At 42.7% G+C, this 18,806-nt stretch overlaps 1 protein-coding gene across 1 annotated transcript in view; it reads right to left on the bottom strand.

The window, feature by feature from the left end:
* The window catches only part of LOC133499107 (probable E3 ubiquitin-protein ligase HECTD4), a 47,803-nt gene that overhangs the window by 14,512 nt on the left and 14,485 nt on the right, over positions 1 to 18,806 (bottom strand). Inside the window, exons 27-54 of the mRNA XM_061816673.1 lie at positions 16,687 to 16,791; positions 16,507 to 16,599; positions 16,259 to 16,427; positions 16,013 to 16,148; positions 15,780 to 15,924; positions 14,874 to 15,040; positions 14,648 to 14,794; positions 14,373 to 14,557; positions 14,094 to 14,247; positions 13,735 to 14,015; positions 13,439 to 13,625; positions 13,211 to 13,292; positions 12,943 to 13,145; positions 12,695 to 12,830; positions 5,130 to 5,312; positions 4,873 to 5,037; positions 4,612 to 4,781; positions 3,249 to 3,364; positions 3,074 to 3,177; positions 2,563 to 2,724; positions 2,321 to 2,469; positions 2,089 to 2,168; positions 1,765 to 1,928; positions 1,444 to 1,681; positions 1,207 to 1,343; positions 1,015 to 1,141; positions 779 to 916; positions 52 to 188 (exon numbers count right to left, since the gene is read on the bottom strand). Coding sequence (XP_061672657.1) covers positions 52 to 188; positions 779 to 916; positions 1,015 to 1,141; positions 1,207 to 1,343; positions 1,444 to 1,681; positions 1,765 to 1,928; positions 2,089 to 2,168; positions 2,321 to 2,469; positions 2,563 to 2,724; positions 3,074 to 3,177; positions 3,249 to 3,364; positions 4,612 to 4,781; positions 4,873 to 5,037; positions 5,130 to 5,312; positions 12,695 to 12,830; positions 12,943 to 13,145; positions 13,211 to 13,292; positions 13,439 to 13,625; positions 13,735 to 14,015; positions 14,094 to 14,247; positions 14,373 to 14,557; positions 14,648 to 14,794; positions 14,874 to 15,040; positions 15,780 to 15,924; positions 16,013 to 16,148; positions 16,259 to 16,427; positions 16,507 to 16,599; positions 16,687 to 16,791 — 4,260 coding nt within the window. The remainder of the gene's footprint in view (positions 1 to 51; positions 189 to 778; positions 917 to 1,014; positions 1,142 to 1,206; positions 1,344 to 1,443; positions 1,682 to 1,764; positions 1,929 to 2,088; positions 2,169 to 2,320; positions 2,470 to 2,562; positions 2,725 to 3,073; positions 3,178 to 3,248; positions 3,365 to 4,611; positions 4,782 to 4,872; positions 5,038 to 5,129; positions 5,313 to 12,694; positions 12,831 to 12,942; positions 13,146 to 13,210; positions 13,293 to 13,438; positions 13,626 to 13,734; positions 14,016 to 14,093; positions 14,248 to 14,372; positions 14,558 to 14,647; positions 14,795 to 14,873; positions 15,041 to 15,779; positions 15,925 to 16,012; positions 16,149 to 16,258; positions 16,428 to 16,506; positions 16,600 to 16,686; positions 16,792 to 18,806) is intronic.

Genomic DNA, 18,806 nt, shown 5'->3' with positions numbered 1-18,806 from the left:
CTTTTATCCAGTGTTGGCACCAACCATAGAAACATTTAGAATAGCACTTACAGAGTCGACATCCAGCACTACTCCATGCAAGCCAAAAGTTTTCAACATGCCCCGAATGGCAAACTTGGGCAGTGCTGTCCCACCTGTAGTGCTGTTGGTATTGTTGCTGTCTGGACATCGGATGACCACAGTCAAGCCTGTGCAAAAGAAACAGAAAATAACTTTTACATTAAATAATATCGTAGTACCGTAACTCCCGGCCTACAGAACGCACCTTGTTATAAGCCTCACTGAGTACATTTGTAAAGGAAATATCATTTGCGACGTACATACGCCCCAGCTGTGTGAAAGCCGCAAGTGCCCACATTGAAACCCACATTCAAACACGAGATATTAACAAAGAAAGACTTTAACGCTAGCGCTAACAGGGCTTGTTAAAATAAAACTTACTAGTAAATATCACTGAGACACACCAGTAACACAGCAGCAACACACTAGCACAGCGCTAACACCAGCGCAGTGCTAACAGGGCCGGTAAAAGTCACTTCCTTGGCACATATATTCCACCGGTCTCATTCTTACCTTTTCCGCTCGAGTGCCCCCTTGCGCTGTGAGAAAAAAATTGCACAAAATCACCGCATCACTGCATAAACGGCAGGATTGAAAGCATGTGGAAAAGGTCGAGGCTTGTGGGCCGGAAATTACGGTGGATGGTCTTAATAAAATATCTCAGAACTTTTGAAAAGGAATTAATGCCAAGGAGTAATAATGTATAGATGAACAGTACCTTTGCGAACTTTATCAATGGTGAATTTATTGGCTTCATCTTTGATATCTTCTATGGTGGGAAGGTAGAGGTCTCGAGGAATGCCACCATTCTCCTCGTACAAGAACTCCACCGTTTGTCTTGCAATATCAACCATTCCTGTTGGCATTTAAACGCACCATGAAGCTCAATGGTGCCAAAGATGTTTTGCTTAAAATGACGCTCTCACTTAAGACGTGTGTATGTATTCTTTTTACCTAACTGCAGGGCCCCTTTAATTTGGTCCAGCCCAGATTTTCTCTCCGCTTCATTGCGGAACCTCCTTCTAATGGTGGGGAACACTTTGGTTTCCCATGCCTTTACCAGCAAGGCATAGTGGTCCTCCTGAGTTTTAAATAGAACCGTTAAATATGGAAGCACAAAAGTTGACAGAGTCGAAGCCTACTCACCCTTGGGACATCGTCATCATCCTCATCATCACTCTCATCATCTGCAATAGGCGGAGGGTGTGGATCAGGTCCAGAAGTCACAAGGTTCTCATAGCTCAGTTCCACCTTGTAATGGCAGGACAGGTCACTGTTGTATTCTAAAGAGTTATGAGAGTTAACATTGCCAGTTAGAGAGAGATTTTTATCCAAAGGAAGAAACATGCATATTTTTGGCTAACACATAAGTATGGTATATACGTTGCTGAGGCACTGCCACTGCTGCAATCCGACAAGGAGGTCCATGGGAGCCCGAGTCAGATGTAACGCTTGCACCTGCATCATTATCGCTGTCTGAGGCCATGGCAAAGGGGAGCGCTTCAAAATTTGCACTTATTTCTTCTGCAAGGTCAATGCACAGGTCGGCTGCATTCCTGTGCGCTTGACCTTCAGGGTATGCAAACGGACGGTTTCCAAAGTTGGCCCGAGTCTTTGAATTCTACAAAACATTGGTATTTGTTTTGTGTCGTTTACTACAAAAGACAAACTGCTACTGAAGACATTTTACTTTCCTAAGCATACCTTTTTCTGAATGTGAACCAAAGGCCACATTCCACCAGCCACGTCCTCAAGGACGGGACTGAGCCTTTGGCCACAATAGGTGAAGTAGACCCGTCCTTTTGGGGCCTGACCAGGGGGTGGAGGTGTACCTTCTGAACGCTCCCAGCCTATTCCGGCCACATCACCTATGTTTATGCAAATGCAGCGTTACCATAGAAATCCTCAGTAATTACATAACGTTTCAGTTTGCAACCCCAGCAACAGAAAAGACGGATTATGATGAATATATTTTGGTAAGATATTTTGTGGAAAAAGAACAGGCATAAACAACATAATACAACTCACCAGGAAGCAGAGACACATCTAGTCTGACGCTCTTCCATTGGAGCAGACTGGAACCATTATAATGCACTGCCCGTCCATTACTGCCACAAAGAAAGAGACAAGAGAAAGAACAAGTCACATTTGGAACAACAAAAATGGATATAAAAGAGCACTCTTGCTAGAGACAGAAAAATGTAAAAAGAACACCAAGATACAAAACTCCAATGTCAATGCATATAAAAGGTCAACGTACTTGTGAAACAGGCATGTGCCGACCGGGTTGGTCCATGCTCCGTCTCTCTTTTCAGCCTCAGTGGCAAAACCAAAGGACACAATGGGGCCACTGTCCTCCTCAGAGTCTCCATAGGAGACAACTTCTATCTCCCAGTAAAAAGAAGGCGCCTGTGACGGCAAAGAAAATGAAGTTCAAAAACTGTTGCGAGGTAGCACATAACAAGAAATTCCTGACAAAGATCGTAGCAACATATGAGAAACCTGAATTGGTACAGGAGAGGTGGCGTAAATGAAGGTGCCCCTGGGGAGCCCTCCACCAGCACTGGGGTCAGCCAAGAAAGTGACAGACGTAAGACGGGATGAAAACATGCAAGCCCGGACTGGAGGGAACACTCGGGATGGACACCAGGTTATTTCCTTGGGCTGGAGAGGCAGAAATATAAGAATAACAGTTAGAAATAATTTAAAGAAATCCCTCTCTTTCATTGTTCAAAGGTTTCATATGAACGTCTTTTTTTTAAATAAATTAATGCAGCGCTGACAAAAAAAAAGTTTATATTATTCTCTCTTACAACAAGTAATGTAAAAAAAAGGAACAGTATTGGAAAAACAAAATTAGAAATAGTCATTGATAATGACACTGTATCCTACTCCAGTTATAATAAGATGTACTAGTCAACAAGTATTGTAATTATTTCTTTTCTTATTGAACAATATGCTTGATATTATGATTGTAGTTTACAATTTGTTTTTTTAAATATGGTTACTTCACCTGGCATCTGTCAGTCTGAAGTGGCGGCGGCGGTGGCCGAGCACAATCGCGATATAGCATTCGCACTCTTTCACATTGAGCTTCAACAATACCGAGACGCTCTCCTGAAAACACAAAGACGAAAAAAACTGAGTATGGTTGCCTGTAGGGTGCAGGGCATAGAAGGTTTCCTTACCAGGACTACATTCTTGAGCAACCAAGTTGAGGACTTCTACAGCTGCAGGACACTGCTGGATGAACTCTTCACAAAAGGAGCTATCCTCCAAGAGCTGCGCCATCACCAGACATGCTCTGAAAAATTAAATCGTCAAAAGATTTATTCTATACTATATCTTAGCCATGGTGAGCACTCGGGAGTCACCTCAAAGTTGTGAGTAATGTTTTATTAGAGATCTTGAAAAACATAATACCTTAAAGGTCCACTTGTTATGAAATGCATGATTTTTAGTATGTTATTAATGAAAAAAAAGGCGACCAGAATGGACCCATCCGTTTTTTTTCCCCACCACAAAACATGATTTTGACCTATAAAGCTTTTTGTAACCCTCGCCATGAAAATCCTCTCGAGGGATTTTATGCGAGAAGAAGCAGGAAGTGACGTACATGGCAAGACCGCCCTCAAGTGGACTCGTTTGTTTCTATTAATTTTACCTCCGTGAAGGTAGCTCGTTGTTCCTTCAAGTTCGCCAAAATGCCGGCTCGCTGTATTGCTGGATATTGCTCGAACATTCGGGAGGACGGAGTTACTCTTTATACTTTTCAAAAAGACCCGGTTCGTCATGAAAAATGGATTACACGGGTGCAAAGGACGAGAGGTTTGTGGGTTCCAAATGACAGGTAGGGGTGTATAAAGCTATTAAAAAAAAAAATAATAGTTGGAGGGGACAACGTAATCCGTCTCTTGTAACGTAACAAAAGATCTGCGTAAGTAAGACACGGGTGCTAAATGTGTGTTTGTGCGTGTGGGCTCGCCGACGCCGGCTTCCGAGTCAGCCCCGATGCGGATGTGGTATGGCCGCGTGCAGGAGGAGAAAGCAGCTTCCCCCCTGGCATGGGTCCTCGTGAATATGCTTCATACTGTCGGGGAGTCTGTTGTTACTTAGAAGTGATCGCATATCATCAAAATGTGGTTCGAAATGCTGGGGTAATATTGCCCAGGTCATTTCACTCGATTATGAGATGTTTTCTTTGAAAAGAGCTTCCATGTCAGAAGGGGCGACAGAAAAATCAAAAAATCTGTTGTGGTTTTCTTCTGTCATCAACAAACGTGGCAGGCAAAATGGCGACCACTTGGATATTGAATAAGACTTCCGCAACTTTGCGCATGGATGACGCGGTCTCCGCTCATATTTATTTTTTCGTTTTGACATTGAAGTGAATAATGTTATATGTATTTTTCATTACAATATCTATTTTACAATGTTTATAGGCATGACACTTGAGCTTCAAATATAGACAACTGATCATAACGAAAATAAGAAGGGACTTCGGTTTAAAAAAAAAAAACACTTGGACTGAGCAACAGTTCTTTGCCTGACCTGGTTCTGATTTCAGCTAGCAAGCGAACTGCAGCCATCACTGGACTTGAGCCGTCGCCAGAAGCTGGTAGGGACGTGTGAATGGACAGACTCCCCTCCTGTGGCAGAAGCATGGACTGCACGGCTTGCACTACCTTTTCAGTGATTGATAGCTTGTACAAGGGCAATGCCTGAGGATAGGGAAGAAGGCTCACATGAGGATCACAGTATTGTTTTCCATTAAACAATCATGGTGATTGGACTACAGGGAGGAAGTCTTACCTCTGATCTGGGAGTACACAAGCGTGATATTGGTACTGTCAGCACATCTGAGGCTTTACAAGTTCTCCTGTAGTCGCAAGAGGGGAATTTGACGGTTGCAATGCCCTCCTGCTCGTTGATGGACATCACAATTCCCACACTTCCCAGCACTCCTTTACCTATCACCTGTTGACATGAAATATATGCTCAGATGTTGAATAAAGTTCATTATTGATACGATCACCAATAGCTATCTATTAGTAATTTCCATCCTTTACCTGGACTTCAGACCCTATTTTAATGGTTTCTTTGAAGCCCCCCAGAGCACAGAGTGCAGCAACCGCCTGCCTGCCAATGGCCTGAAGCTTAGCTAGTTTCCGACCACTGCTGCTGCAATTCTCCAAAATACTCTCTGCATATTTCCCCAACTGAGGGATGAACATCAGGGCTCTGGAGAGGACCTAAGAAGAAACACAGAGTAAACATTATGCTTATGAGAAGGATTCTGCATTGAGGGCCTGCGTTGGTACGATCTCAAATAGTGGGCCCAGAATTGCATGTTGGCTAACAAACTCCAAGCGCCGTGTGGAGTTTTTTTGCACATAATTTGCTCAGATTGTAATATTCTACGAAGATCCCAAATGGTTGCGTGTTGACTCACTTACAGATCGCATAAACACGATGGAGGCTGGTGTATTTTTAAAAGGGTTGTATACATTAGCTGTGATGTTTTCAACAGAGATTTTAGGAGAGAACCAATGGCGATAACTCAGCAACGACATAAAAGCGAAGTTTTGTGTGATTTGATTTGTCATGCATATTAGCACTAATAAAATAAAAACTAGGGACAGAAGACACCTGAAACACTGATCTGGTAGAGGCCAACATGAAACTCTGAAATGACCCAAGCCAAAAGTAAACATCATTGAAAGTTCTGTCATGGGTGACTGATTCAAAGTTAGCTCGTCGATGATTGTAAATTTCAAAATTGAATTGAACAAACTATATGCTGTGATACGTTTTTGTGTCTGGCTATTCAAAAAGAATTGTTTACATGAGCAAAAAAGATCAGTTCTCCCCATCGTCATCCAGCCCATCACCAACGTACACTCGCTGGACAACAAGATGGACTATATTCGTTTACTCCACACAGCAACAAAAAATTGTGAGTGAGACTGTGTTTGTGGTTTCATGGAAACACGGCTCAACGATAGCTTACCGAACCGTTTCCGTCACCGAGACCAGCAAACATCCTATTTGGCAGACAAAGCGTTGTCGAGGGAGGGAAGACTCGCGGCGGGTTGTGTTTACATCGGCGATGCCTGGTTCCACCAAGCTGCTGTGGTTTGTAAACATTGTTCACCGCTGCTGGAGTTGATGACTCTCAGGTGCCGACCTGTTTACCTGCCTAGGGAATTTACTGCTGTTCTGGTGGGAGCCATTTACATCCCTCCCAGCTTAGCCAACAACAGGAGGGAGAAACTGTACGAAGTCCACCGCCTCATCAGTGAGCAGCAGCAGGCATGAGCATTTCACGGAAACGATCGTTCCGTTACCCAGCCTGAGAAAACACGGAACCGAAAGTCCGTTTCCCAGATCTCAGGGCTTACTTTTAATACAATTCGCCCATGTGTGGAATGTAAAACATGTTCTCAACGAAATACAACAATCTGTATAAAACGAACCTACACGAACCCCTTTATTTTTAATGATTAAAACGCCCAGCTTTGTCAGTGTGGTTTACAAACAGCACCAGTTTCCGCTTCTGCGCTACGGATGCGCAAGGTCGAGTTATTCATATCCGGGTCACTCAAACGCTAGTCAAACATGTCGGTTGCTAAGCGTAAAAGACAAGAGACTGTGTCCCTAAAGACGTTCAAAGAGTGGACTATATCTGAAAAATTTATTGCCGAAACCAATGAAGAAGGTGAGGTGATAAAGCTGAGGTGCAGAATATGTTCAGAACACCATGCAGCAATACAGAACGAAGCGAAGCGGCGAGGCATATCGGGACCGCAGCTACAGTCAATTCTCAACTATATTGACGGGGTGTCTTACGTACACCGAGGTAATGCGGATAAACACGTGAAGAGCGGCTCACTCCACGACTGGGCAAAAAAAAAAGTTTTGTGGAGAAACGAATGAAACTGAAAGCGAATGCAGTCAAAGTGGTCAAAGTACGAGTGGTGTGTCTAATGCCACAACAGCAAGTTCAACAAATCCAACCTTAGAAGGTTTTATCAGGCAAGGCAACGAGAAAAATTATACGCGACTCTTCAATACTGCATTTTCATTGGTGATGGGTGAAAAACCATACAGTGACTTCCCTTTTGCAGTGGAACTACAAAAGCGAAATGGACTAACATTTTTGCCAGGGAAAGATGACCGTTTTTCTTGTGTCAAGTTTGTCCATTTTTTGGCTAAAGCTGTATTCATCGTATTTTGTTGTCTGCTAATGTTTTCACTGGGGAAAATGGATGGTTCTGAGGCTCGCAAAACTGGCGAAGAGAAGGAGCTGGTTTATTGCAAAGTCATGGTTAGAGGACAGGCCACGGAGTTGTTTTTAAAGTGTCAGAAGATGACAGATTTTGGCGCCGTAGATGCGGATTGTACAAAGAAAGCGTTCGATGCAGCTTTTCTGACGGATTTAAACCTGCCTTCTGAGAAGTACAAAAATCAATTGATCAGTGTGTGTGCCGATGGGGCAGACGTCAACATGGGTAGATTGAATGGGTCATGCACACAGTCAAAAACAGAGAGGCCATGGCTAATCATAATACACTGCATTAATCATCTTGTGCCAGCAATCATTAATTGCATTGATGCCCGGTTCACGTCATTCCAGGATCCTGTGTTGCAAGCAATGCGAATTCCTGACCACACCACATGGGACTGCCAGGATCCGAGCTACGGAAAAGATGCCTTGCGTGTTCTGTCGGAATTTTTTGAAGTGCCTCTCAGCATTTACAAGTTTAACATGGAGATGGCGTTGAAGGAACTGACTGCTGTAAAAAAAACGAAGACTAATAAGTTCTTCAATTACAATGGAAAAATCTCTTTCTGGGAGAAAATCTTCTCATAGTATCATGACAAATTTCCACATTTCTTGCTGATCATAGAGATCTGTCTTGTGATGTCTTTCTCAAGCTCAACAGTGGAACACGGTTTCTCCACACTCAAACGTCATCTCTCAGATAGCAGACTACGGTTGTCGAACAACAAGCTGAATGATTTGCTCATGGTCAGAATCAACGTCCTAGCCCTAAAAAATCTGGACCCCACCTATGAAGCCAAACTTGTGCATAAAGCAGTCAACCTGTACTTAGAGTCACCGGACCTCAGTCGAGGCAGATACAGACATACAGTCACACAAAAGGCTACGACAATATTACCAGCAGAAACGGGATCGCCTGACCTGTTCATGCCACGCTCGGCCTCACCAGTGATCTCCGGCAGGGGTGATGCAGAGAATGACCTGCAAGTTGATCTGTGTGACACTGACTTGGACACTGACACACAATCAGAGTGTGACTCTTCAGACAAATCTGACATTGACAATAACCGTTGTTGTTATTGTTATTCGTTATTAACGAATGACTGAAGCGTGTTATATAGTTCCAGTTCAACTAGTCCCAGGAAGTTCCCAATTTTTCATTGATCTCATATATTACACATGTTATTAACATAAATGTAAATGCATCCATGTTCTGTTTACACATACTATACATTTTCATGTATGTCATTCTAGCCTGGCAGGCAAATGCACCTTTTGTCCTTAATAACCGTGATCACATGAGTCTGGTTCAAATCCAGCCTCGGTCACAGGGTCTTCACGATTCTCTTGCTCTCACTGATACTGGGGCCTTGGTGACTAAGTGATTGAAGGCACTGGTGGCATTGATTGTGGCCGTGCTGCTGTCACTGGAAATATCTGGCCTTTCACCAGTGTGGCATACATGTGGATCGCGCTCGGTGTGGAAATTTTGGTGTTTGTCATGTGTGAGAGAGTTGCCAGTAACTCGCGAAAGGTTGGGGGTTCTCTCCAGGTAGTCCGGCGTCCTCCCCCCATAAAGTTGGCAAGCAGTCATATAAGTGGAAAAATCTCGAGTACAGCTATAAACACCAACCAATTTATCAATCAATCCTAATGACCGTGATCACAGCTGAGCTTTGATTCAAGGATTTTAAGTTTGATTTGATTCTATTTTACACAGACAGTGCTCTGTTTTTCTTAGTCTGACTCAACACGCGGTACAGAGTGAGACAATGTTAATCCTGCTCATTTTTTGTTCACAGTTCAGCAAGTTGACCAAGCAATATATAATGATCTCATAGGAAGTTCGTAATTTTATTTTGATTTTTTGTTGATCTCTTGTAGTCACTATTCGTACATACGTAGTCCGGCTGCCAGGTCCATGTAATGCACCTCCTGACTGATTGTTTTTATTATTTTGTTTTATAATCAAGGATTTTAAATTTGTTTTTCATTTATTTGCTAAGTTTTCACAGACAGAGTTCTGTAAAATATAAATGTTCTAAAACCAGTTTCATGCACGTTTGTAAATTTATAACAGTGTTGGTCACATGGGAAAGGCTACCGGATTCCTGAAACTTCCGCAACTTATTAGAATTCCAAAACCATAATGCATGTGGTCATATTCATCTTGCTGTTTCAGTTGGAATGAGTCGTGGCTGCATCAGTAGTAAAGGCGCATGCCTTGTACTTGTGCAGACCTTCGAGGCTCCGGTTCAAAAACCAGCCTTGGTCAGGGAATTCAATTGTCATGATTCTCTCGCTCTCAGTAGGTGTCTAAGTGAAACGGCGCTTGTCGATCCACAATTGCACTAAAACTTTCGCTGTAAATCACTGGCCTTTCAACACTTATGCTTTCCTGATTGGGTTGCGCAAAATGCGTAAGAGGATGTTTGTCATCTGTGAAAGAATGGCCAGCATTCACCAGAGGTTGGGTGTTCTCTCTGGCTTCCTTCAACCGTAAGACTGGAGTGAAAGCTTCTTTAGTACGGTCATAAAGACCAAGCAAACAAAGAAACAAACAAGCTTTTTCCCTAAGTGTTTCAATAACACAGATTGAAATGTTAAAGCCAGACAAAATTTCTGAAAAGTTGCCATGGAAATTTATGTTTTCGATAATCTATAATCTACAAAGTTTTGTGCTCAATCTGCACTTGGCAGTTGCATGTACATGCCGCTAAGCACCAGAAAAGAAAGATTGCAAACACAACAGGAAACTTTGTTATATGGTTAAGGCTTTATTCTGAAGTACATCTAAAAACCGGTTCCCATGAGCATTATCAATAGGAACCGAAAAATCTTTTCCCACCGTTTCCCAGGACAAAAATGAACGGAACCGAAAGATCGGTTACCATATTTGCCGAAATCCTCATGCCTGAGCAGATATCCCACTCTGATGCCTTCCTCATCCTGTCGGGGGATTCTAACCACGCCAACCCCAAGACCGTGTTTCCACAACTTCATGGCCGTTAAATTTCCCGCAAGAGGCAACAGCATCCTGGACAATGTTTTCACAACTCACAAAGGAGCCTACAAAGCCCTGATCCCTGCCCCGCCTGGGAACCTCAGACCACACTACTGTCATACTAAAGCTTGCATACAGAACACTGAGAAAACCAGCCAAAAAGAAGATCCGGGTGTGTCCAGAGGGGTCATCAGAGGCACTCAAGGACTGTTTTGCCACTATAGAATGGAGCGTGTTCAAAAAGGCAGCCCCCAACAACGACATCACAGACCTCCTGCAGAACTGCTTGAAGCAGTTAGTCATGAACCACATCAAACCCCCCACCCACAATGCTGGACCCCTACCCGTTTGCATATCAGTCCAACTGCTCGACCGATAATTACATCTCCATTTAGCCCTCACCCACCTAGAGACCAAAGACTCATATCAGAATGCTATTCATCGACTTCATCTTATCATTCAACACCATCATCCCCAAGCAGTTCACCCTCAAACTAGACCGGTTGGGACTCAACTTCTCACTGTGGAACTAGCTGTTGAACTTCCTGACCGGAAGACCGCAGGTAGTTCTTGTCGGCAGCAAAACCTCCAACACCATCATACTGAACACAGGTGCCCATCACCATTGACGGTTGGCCATAAATTCAGCTCACACACAAACAACACTTAAAGTACTGTTTTTGCTTTACCCTTGCAGCACTGTGTACATTACCCAACAGCTTCAATATCTCTAATTTAATATCGTGTTCATAATGTTATTACCACACATGTATATATGGCAATGGCTGGGTTGCACGTGACATCACAATTGTTCATCCAGGTACTTCACCGCCATTGTTGCAGACAAGCAGTCAGCTGTCCATCATCATCGTATCAGATTTTTGTTGTGTCTACGGATGTGGAAATCGCGGAAACAGACATTGGGAAGCAATTTTTCCATGTTCCAAAGATTAGATTGCATGAAGGAGAAGATACAATGGAGTTACCAAAAAAAAAAACAGCAACCAAAGTGGCTTGCAAATATACGACGTGCAGTTCTGAACGAAGCTCGAGTACACAAGACAAATGGTTATTTGAAAGTCTGTTCTGATCATTTTGTAAGCGGTCAGCATGTGTATTTGTCCATATATTCTACTTCAGGGAAGTCTTTCATATCCTTTGAAAGTATGTTGTGGGGAGTATCCGGATTGATACCTTCACAGAGTTTGATTTTCTGTATCTAACTTTGGGGACATCATCGAGTGAATTAAAGGAGGCAGAAGACATCCGCCGCTTGCCGCTTACACATGGGTCTGTGGACGTTGCCATGGTGATGTGGTCCGCAACGCCTAGCTTGTCTGTAGGATTGGCGGCGATTATCGTGTGATTGCAACCCAAGAATGGAAATTCCTCTTGTTAGCATTCCCAGACTGACCATATTGATTATAATGTTTATAATACAATGTACAGTATACATATTTTAGACAGAAGTTTATTTTTTAGCTATTTAATTACAGCACCACAGGTCTGAGAGGAATGCTATTTTAGGTATGTTGTACGTCGTGCATGTATAACATCTGGCAAAATTACTTGAACTAGACTTTTGCTTGCGCTTCTACCATCATGATTTATGTACAGCGGGGCTACTTGGATCTTCCTTTCAGATGCAGTATTTCAAGATGCAAAATAAGCCATAACAATTTGTTGTTAGTTTGATAATGTTACATGTGCTAAATGAATACATTTGGATACACTCCTTCCATAACACAGCAGTCATTCACATTTGAAAAATGTACAGGTGTGGTTAGTCATGCCCGCAGATATAAAGTTGCAGGTGTGTGTTCTGTTTGTAATTATGAGTGTACCCCTTTAAGATGCAGTGTCAGGTAAACTAGGAAGTAGGAGTAGGCTGAGCAACAGCCCGTTGTTATCGATCTTGTGCTTCCATGTAAAAAAATACTAAAATAAATAAAATTTAAAAAGACGTCAGGCTGTGGTTCACTGCGCTGGATCGTTTTTCATGTGCTCTGAGTGTGCGAAAAGCACACAAATGTGCAGCTTAGAAGGAACATTGGTCAAGATTACACAAAATAAGCGATGTTTCAATATCGATGTATTTCTACTCGTAACAAATTTTACATGGGATTTTTCGGATTCGACTGTGCAGATTTGCGAGTGCGATGGCGTATAGGCGCATAATCAATTTAGTGAGTTTGGAATTCCTGGGTGCCCAAGTTAGTAGCTCATATGTTCGCATGAGCAAATCGTGTTCTTGCAGGCATTAACATTTTAGTTAATCAGGCCCTCGGTGTCTACAGCGTCACTTTTCCAATTTAATGAAGAAAGCAGCAAACAGAATCACTTACTTTTTCAGCAGTGCTTGTCCAGATTTGAGCAGTGTTTGACTCGGGGGCTGTGAGCAGACTATGCAAGAGAGCAATAACCTCAGCAGCCATACTGTTGGCAACATGCCCACTGATGAATGGCCTAACAGGGTCTGACCTGTAGAAGACAATTTCCAGTTAGGTTGTTGATGTCACTCGGACTCATTTGTCCAAAATATCAAGGGATACGGTCAACAAATGTTTTTCCCTTCCACACATGGTCATAGTACCTTGCCAGCTCAGTGTTCCTGTCCCGACAAGCAGATGTTTGGGCAGTTTTCTTCTTGTCGCCAGTCGTGATGGCACCAGCTGTCTCTTGGGTCAGAGTCTCCACGGGCGGACCAACACTCACTATCAGACCAGACTGAGCCCATTTTGTGGCTTTCCTCAGGGCAGCAGATGCTTCCTCTGTGATCACCTCACAGTTTCCTGTCTAGAAAATGTAATCGAGAGTTTAGAACTGAATGCAACCAAAACAAATCAGAATAGAGGTCTTACTTTGGTCATATCCCTGTCCATTTTGACCACTTTTTCCATGTTTGCCCCGGTGCCAAGCCGAAAAGGGCGTCCCTCTGAACTGCTACATTGGAGCAGAGTAGAGAAAACACATATTCAGAAATACACTACTTGAGGAGACCAGCAGATGTGAAAACACAAAATGTTTAGTCAGGTTCAGTAAGCTTTATAAGCTTGCTTAAATTTTAGGTTTTTCAAGAGCAATTTTACCTGAGAAGTGGTTGTAGAACCTCGTGAGATGACTGATCCTCCCTCTTATGGATGAAGATAGATAGTTTACCATCAACTGCCTCGCCTTCTTCCCCAATATCGTCAGTCTTCAGAGCTCCTTTGGAACTGGCTCGAGACAGACTTGTGTCTGGCTCGGAAGAGCTGGGAGAGAGCAAGGTCTGGCACCCTGCCAAGGAGTTGACAATCTTATCAGAAAATACGAATCTCATGCATTATTTAGTATTCGTGTTTTGAAGGAGGAACCCCCAAACGGGTTATTTATTGTTCAAACAAACCTGGTACCACATAGTCGGCCAGCTTGGCTAAAAGCAAGGCAGCGATACGTGAAGCAGGGTCATTAGCATCCTGTTGCTCCGGATCGAGCGTGTTCATAGAAAAGCTCCATGACGGCAGGGCCACGTTTCCACAGTCCTCCACGCTCATGAGAGGCAAGGCAGCTCGACAAAGCTGCAGGATGATGAGCACCAGCTTTGGGGAAGGTCTCTGGTCAAGCAGCAAAGACAGGAGTTTCGAAACACAAGCTGGTTGGCTCAGGATAGCTTTTCCTATGTGGCTCCTGGAATGAAAATATCAAAACATCGAATGTAGAAATACACAAGTGGACATAGTAAGACTATTACTCCATAAAACATACCTTGAAAGGTCATTGAGAAGACTAAGCACATCTTGTAAGGCATCATTGCCAGCTGCTTGATTCCCACAGCACTCAGTTGCTCTGGCCAGATGATTGGTCAGCAAACTGGACACTTGCCGTGCCAAACCGGAGTGGACTCCATCTGTTGAGCCACCTTCAAGATAGTGACGGGGGGGGTTTATAACTCCTACAAAACCATATACCTCTTTTCATAATTTCAACAACAACCATCTGTGATAAAAAAAAGCTGGCAAAAGCCTGCATATTACTTAGCATTACCTTCTACTTTCTCCCACTCAATGCAGCGGTTAGCGAGCACCTGGAAAGCAGCCCAGGCCATGGTGGCTACCTTCTGTTTTTTGGTCTGCTTCTCATTCGAGCTGCACTCCCTCTGACCACTCAAGCTACATAAGCTGTCCATGAGCTGAACGAGCCCACTGCGAACTAGGCACTGCTCCTCGCTCCTGTGGAGAAGGCATGCAACAAATGAGAATTCATACGGTGAGGATTCTGTGACGGGCGTATGAGGAGATAATGAAGCCTAAGTCTCTTGCCTCGTGTACGGTATTGTGCAAAGCAAGCCAATACTGTTAGCACAAGCAATGGGGTAGCGAGCACAAAGGGACACAACAGACGTCATCGTCTCCCCGAAGGCCTCCTGCACCTGCTCTACCATTCCACCACAAGTCAGCTCCTCAATTCTGTACACATGAAACGGATTTACAGAGAATAGATGGTTGAACGCGTAATTATGCTTCTGTGTCGTAGCACTTTTCATACCTAGGCCCTCCTTGCAATACCATAGTAACAGGCCCGACCAGGTGGGTGACGCCACCCACTCTGACAGCAGCAGTCAGCAGCTCTCTCATATGAACAAGAGCCTGCTTTCGTGTGCTCCCACGGCGCCAACGTGTCTGAGCAGCTGACAGGAAACTGCTGCTTGACACCTACACAAATGATGGGCATTTGTCATAGTCAGGGGTGGAAAGCAACAAAGAACACTTTGTTACAGTAAATAAGTACATTTATCAGGTATCTGTACTTTGACTATCTGTTTTTCTTCCACAACCTTTTATTTAAACGCCTTCATCCAAAAACATAGCCGTACTTTCTACTCCTTACTTGGATTAAAATAGGTGTTACTTTTAGCAACCTCTGAAAATGACAGCAAAATGCAAAATGAGAGTAAACTGCAGTTGACATCTTTATAAATTGAGCTCTTGGAGACGGAAAAACAGGGACACTATTTTTGGGCTTAAGTACATTTCAGAGTCAGTACTACCTACTGAAAGGACCTATCTTTACTTCCACCCCTGGTCCATCATTAGTTCAGAGCATACGTTGCCATGAATTATTGTAAATGTCGGCCATTTTCAATAAAAGTACCGTATTTTCCGCACTATATGGCGCAACTAAAATCCATTAATTTTCTCAAAAGCCGACGGTGCGCCTTATATATGGATCAATATTGAGCCTTTAGTGCAGCTCCATCTAATGGATGGATATCGTAACCCCAACCACTACTGTAGCGTCTATTTTTATGCGCCTTATAATGCGCTGCACCTTATATATGAAAAAAGTTTTAAAATAGGCCATTCATTGAAGGTGCCCCTTATAATGCGGTGCGCCTTATAGTGCGGAAAATACGGTAATTGATGGAAAAATCAAATACAATATAAAACTTACGGCTTGATCGGGTGTAGTGCCGATAAATGCAAAGAGCTGACCCAGTAGAACGCTGTACGTTGGCTTGTCTCGGCTGTCCTCAACAGCCAGAGACTGCAGCAGTGTAAATGAGCTACTGCGATGACTCGTAGGGTGGTGCCGCCTTCTGCAGAAGAAAAAAATACAACAAAATTATAAATGCACAAAACAACAACCAACACACCGATGCTGCATTTCTAGTGAAGAAAATAAACCTTTGAGCAGCATGTGTAAACTCCAGATCTTGGTTCGCAATCATCTCCAAGTCAGAGGGCGCAGACATGCTGCGCAGGAAGACCGGCTGCTTCACAATGGGTATCGTAGTCTTGGCATCAGAGACAGATTTAGAAGCTGACAAAAGAGGGAAGAGAAAAATCAAAAACACTGACCAATATGGAAAGAATGTAACAAAGAAATACTGTTTCAATCATGTAATTAGGATTTTAAAAAAAACGGTCTACCTGGGCCCGGTGTTCCAGCAGGCGTTGCGGTTAAGCTTCTGCAATGCGGCGCAATGGTAACGTGAAGCAGCAGCTCTGTACGATTCATCAGACTCTTCACCAGTGCCTTAGTTTTAGCCAGCGGGGTGCTACTTTTAAGGTGCATTGTGTTTACCTCATGAAAGAACTTCTCTCTGTCGTCGCAGGTATAAAAGCGGTTACAGATGAAGTTACACAGTCGTGACTGAAATGGTTAGATTTTAATTGACTTGCCTCAATCCAAGGACAACATTTTCCAAGTCACTAAAATCAAGGGGCACCTCTTTCAGGGAGCAAAGCAGTTCCAGCTCTTTAATCTTATTCTGACACACACACACAAACACACACAAAAAGTGAAAAATGAATACTCAATTATAGTGCTGTGTCAAAAACATTGTTTGGCAGGATACCTCAAAGAAGTGGTAGTCGTGAAAGAAAGGAGTGTTGTTCTCCAGCTTTCCCTGCTGGGCCTCCTCTACCTCATTCTGCCACTTCTGTTCCAGTTCGGCTACACTCTGCAGCCAACATGAAGAGGATTGTACAAAGTTGGTTATGAAAAGTTTTTCCACAAATCCCACCCCAACTCTGAATGTCAATACACCGATTCAATATATTGGAAGAACTTCAGATATGTTACATGACTGTATGTGGGAGAAGAGGAGAAAACACATTAAGATTTCTCACATAAAAAAAGGTACAGAAAAATTTTATGAAATCATTGCCTGCGTATTTTATGTTGAATTCAACAGAATTTATTGTTTAATGGTGAAAAAGTATTGGCCCCTTTCTCTGTCTTTTTTTATTTATTTATTTCCCTACTTTAATGTAGTGCTCTACCTACGTACTGCTCTACCATTCCACAAGTCAGCTCCTCAAATCAAATTTGTACACATGAAACAGATTTACAGAGAGAGTAGATGGTTGAATGCATAATAAATGCTTCTGTGCCGTTGCATTCTTTTCTTACCTACAGCTTGCTTTTGTGTGCTCCCAACGCTAGCACCATGTAGCACAGCTAGCATCATCAAATTCATGTAAATAGACAAATATAACACAAGTGGCCATAAATTGCTGTTTCTATATGCCAATCTTATTTATTAAGAACAAAAATATTCAAAGTAAGCTGTGTGAAAGAGTAATGGCCACCTAAGCCAATTAGCTGGTTGGGCCATTCTCAGCAGCAACAACTGAATTCAAGCATTTTCTCAAACTAGTAATAGAGTCTTTCACATCTTTCTGAAGGTATTTTGGCCCATTCTACCATGCAGAGTTGTTTTAATTCAGCAAAAATGGAGGGCTTTCGAGCATGAACAGTGGTTTTTTTGTTCATGGCTCAAGCATTTCCATCAGATTCAAGTATGGACTAGGATGACGCCATTCCAAAAGCTTCATTATTTTTCTTTTTTTTTTTTTTTTTTATGACTTGCTGGTGTGTTTTGGATCGTTATCCTGCTGCAGAACCAAAATGCCCTTTAGCTTCAGGTCGCAAACTGATGGCTGAAAATTCTCATTCAGGATTTCTGTTACATAGCATAAACCATGGTTCCATCAATCACATCAAGTTGTCCCGGTCCTGAAAGACGAAAGCAGGCAACGACCATGTTTGACTGTTGGTTCTTTTTCTGAACTGCTGTGCTACATTTACACTAGACGTAACGAGAGACACATCTTGCAAGAAACTAACCCTTCTCCATTCATATAATACACTCTCAAAAGTCTTGGGGAACCTTCAGATAGCTTTTTTTTTTCTTTTTTGCAAACATAAGAAAAGCCTTCATGTTCTTTTTTAGTCAGCAATAGTTTTGGCCTTGGAAGTCTGCCATGGATGCCATTTTTGCCCAGTCTTTTCTTTATTGTTGTGACATGAGCACTGACCTTAACTTGGGACAAGGGAGTCCTGCAGTTCTTTTGAGGTTGTCTTGGGTTCCTTTGTGGCCTCCTGGATTGCTGTACTCTTGGTGTGTAATCTTTATTGGCCGGCAACTCTTGGGAAGCTTCAACCGTCTTCTCTCAATGTGAGTATAATGACTCTCCTTATAGTTTGCTGGAATCCTAAATCTTAAAAAATGGCTTTGTAACCCTTTCTAGACTTATGGATGTTTTTTGTTCAACTTGATTTTGTCAGGACAGATTCTGTTTAAGTGATTTCTTATTTGAAGAGATCTGCAGGTAATCAGGCTTTGGTGGGAGCATTGAAAATTAACCAAAAATTGCGATGAGTCACAATTAATAATGATTTAACAGGGTAATTACTTTTTGACACTGGGCCAAGTAACTTTTTTTTCCTGAGTAAATGAAATCATTTTAAAATAGTTCACTTGCGTGACAGTTAGCTAATATTTACTTTTGTTTGATTATCTTAATCAGTAAATAAGGGAAACTATACAAAATGTAAGAATTTGGCAATGGGGCTAATACTTTTTCACAGCACTGTACTCTCATGATTTTGACCAGCATGCTATCTAAAACAGCCTGTCAATTAACATTAAAAGGTAAATTCTCCAAGGTTGTTGGTACTTGGTTTTTTAAC

This window comes from Syngnathoides biaculeatus, chromosome 4, assembly GCF_019802595.1.
Source record: "Syngnathoides biaculeatus isolate LvHL_M chromosome 4, ASM1980259v1, whole genome shotgun sequence".
NCBI classification, from domain to species: Eukaryota; Metazoa; Chordata; class Actinopteri; order Syngnathiformes; family Syngnathidae; genus Syngnathoides; species Syngnathoides biaculeatus.
The sequence above is the reverse complement of the archived record's forward strand: the minus strand, read 5'-3'. Positions and strand labels throughout refer to the sequence as shown.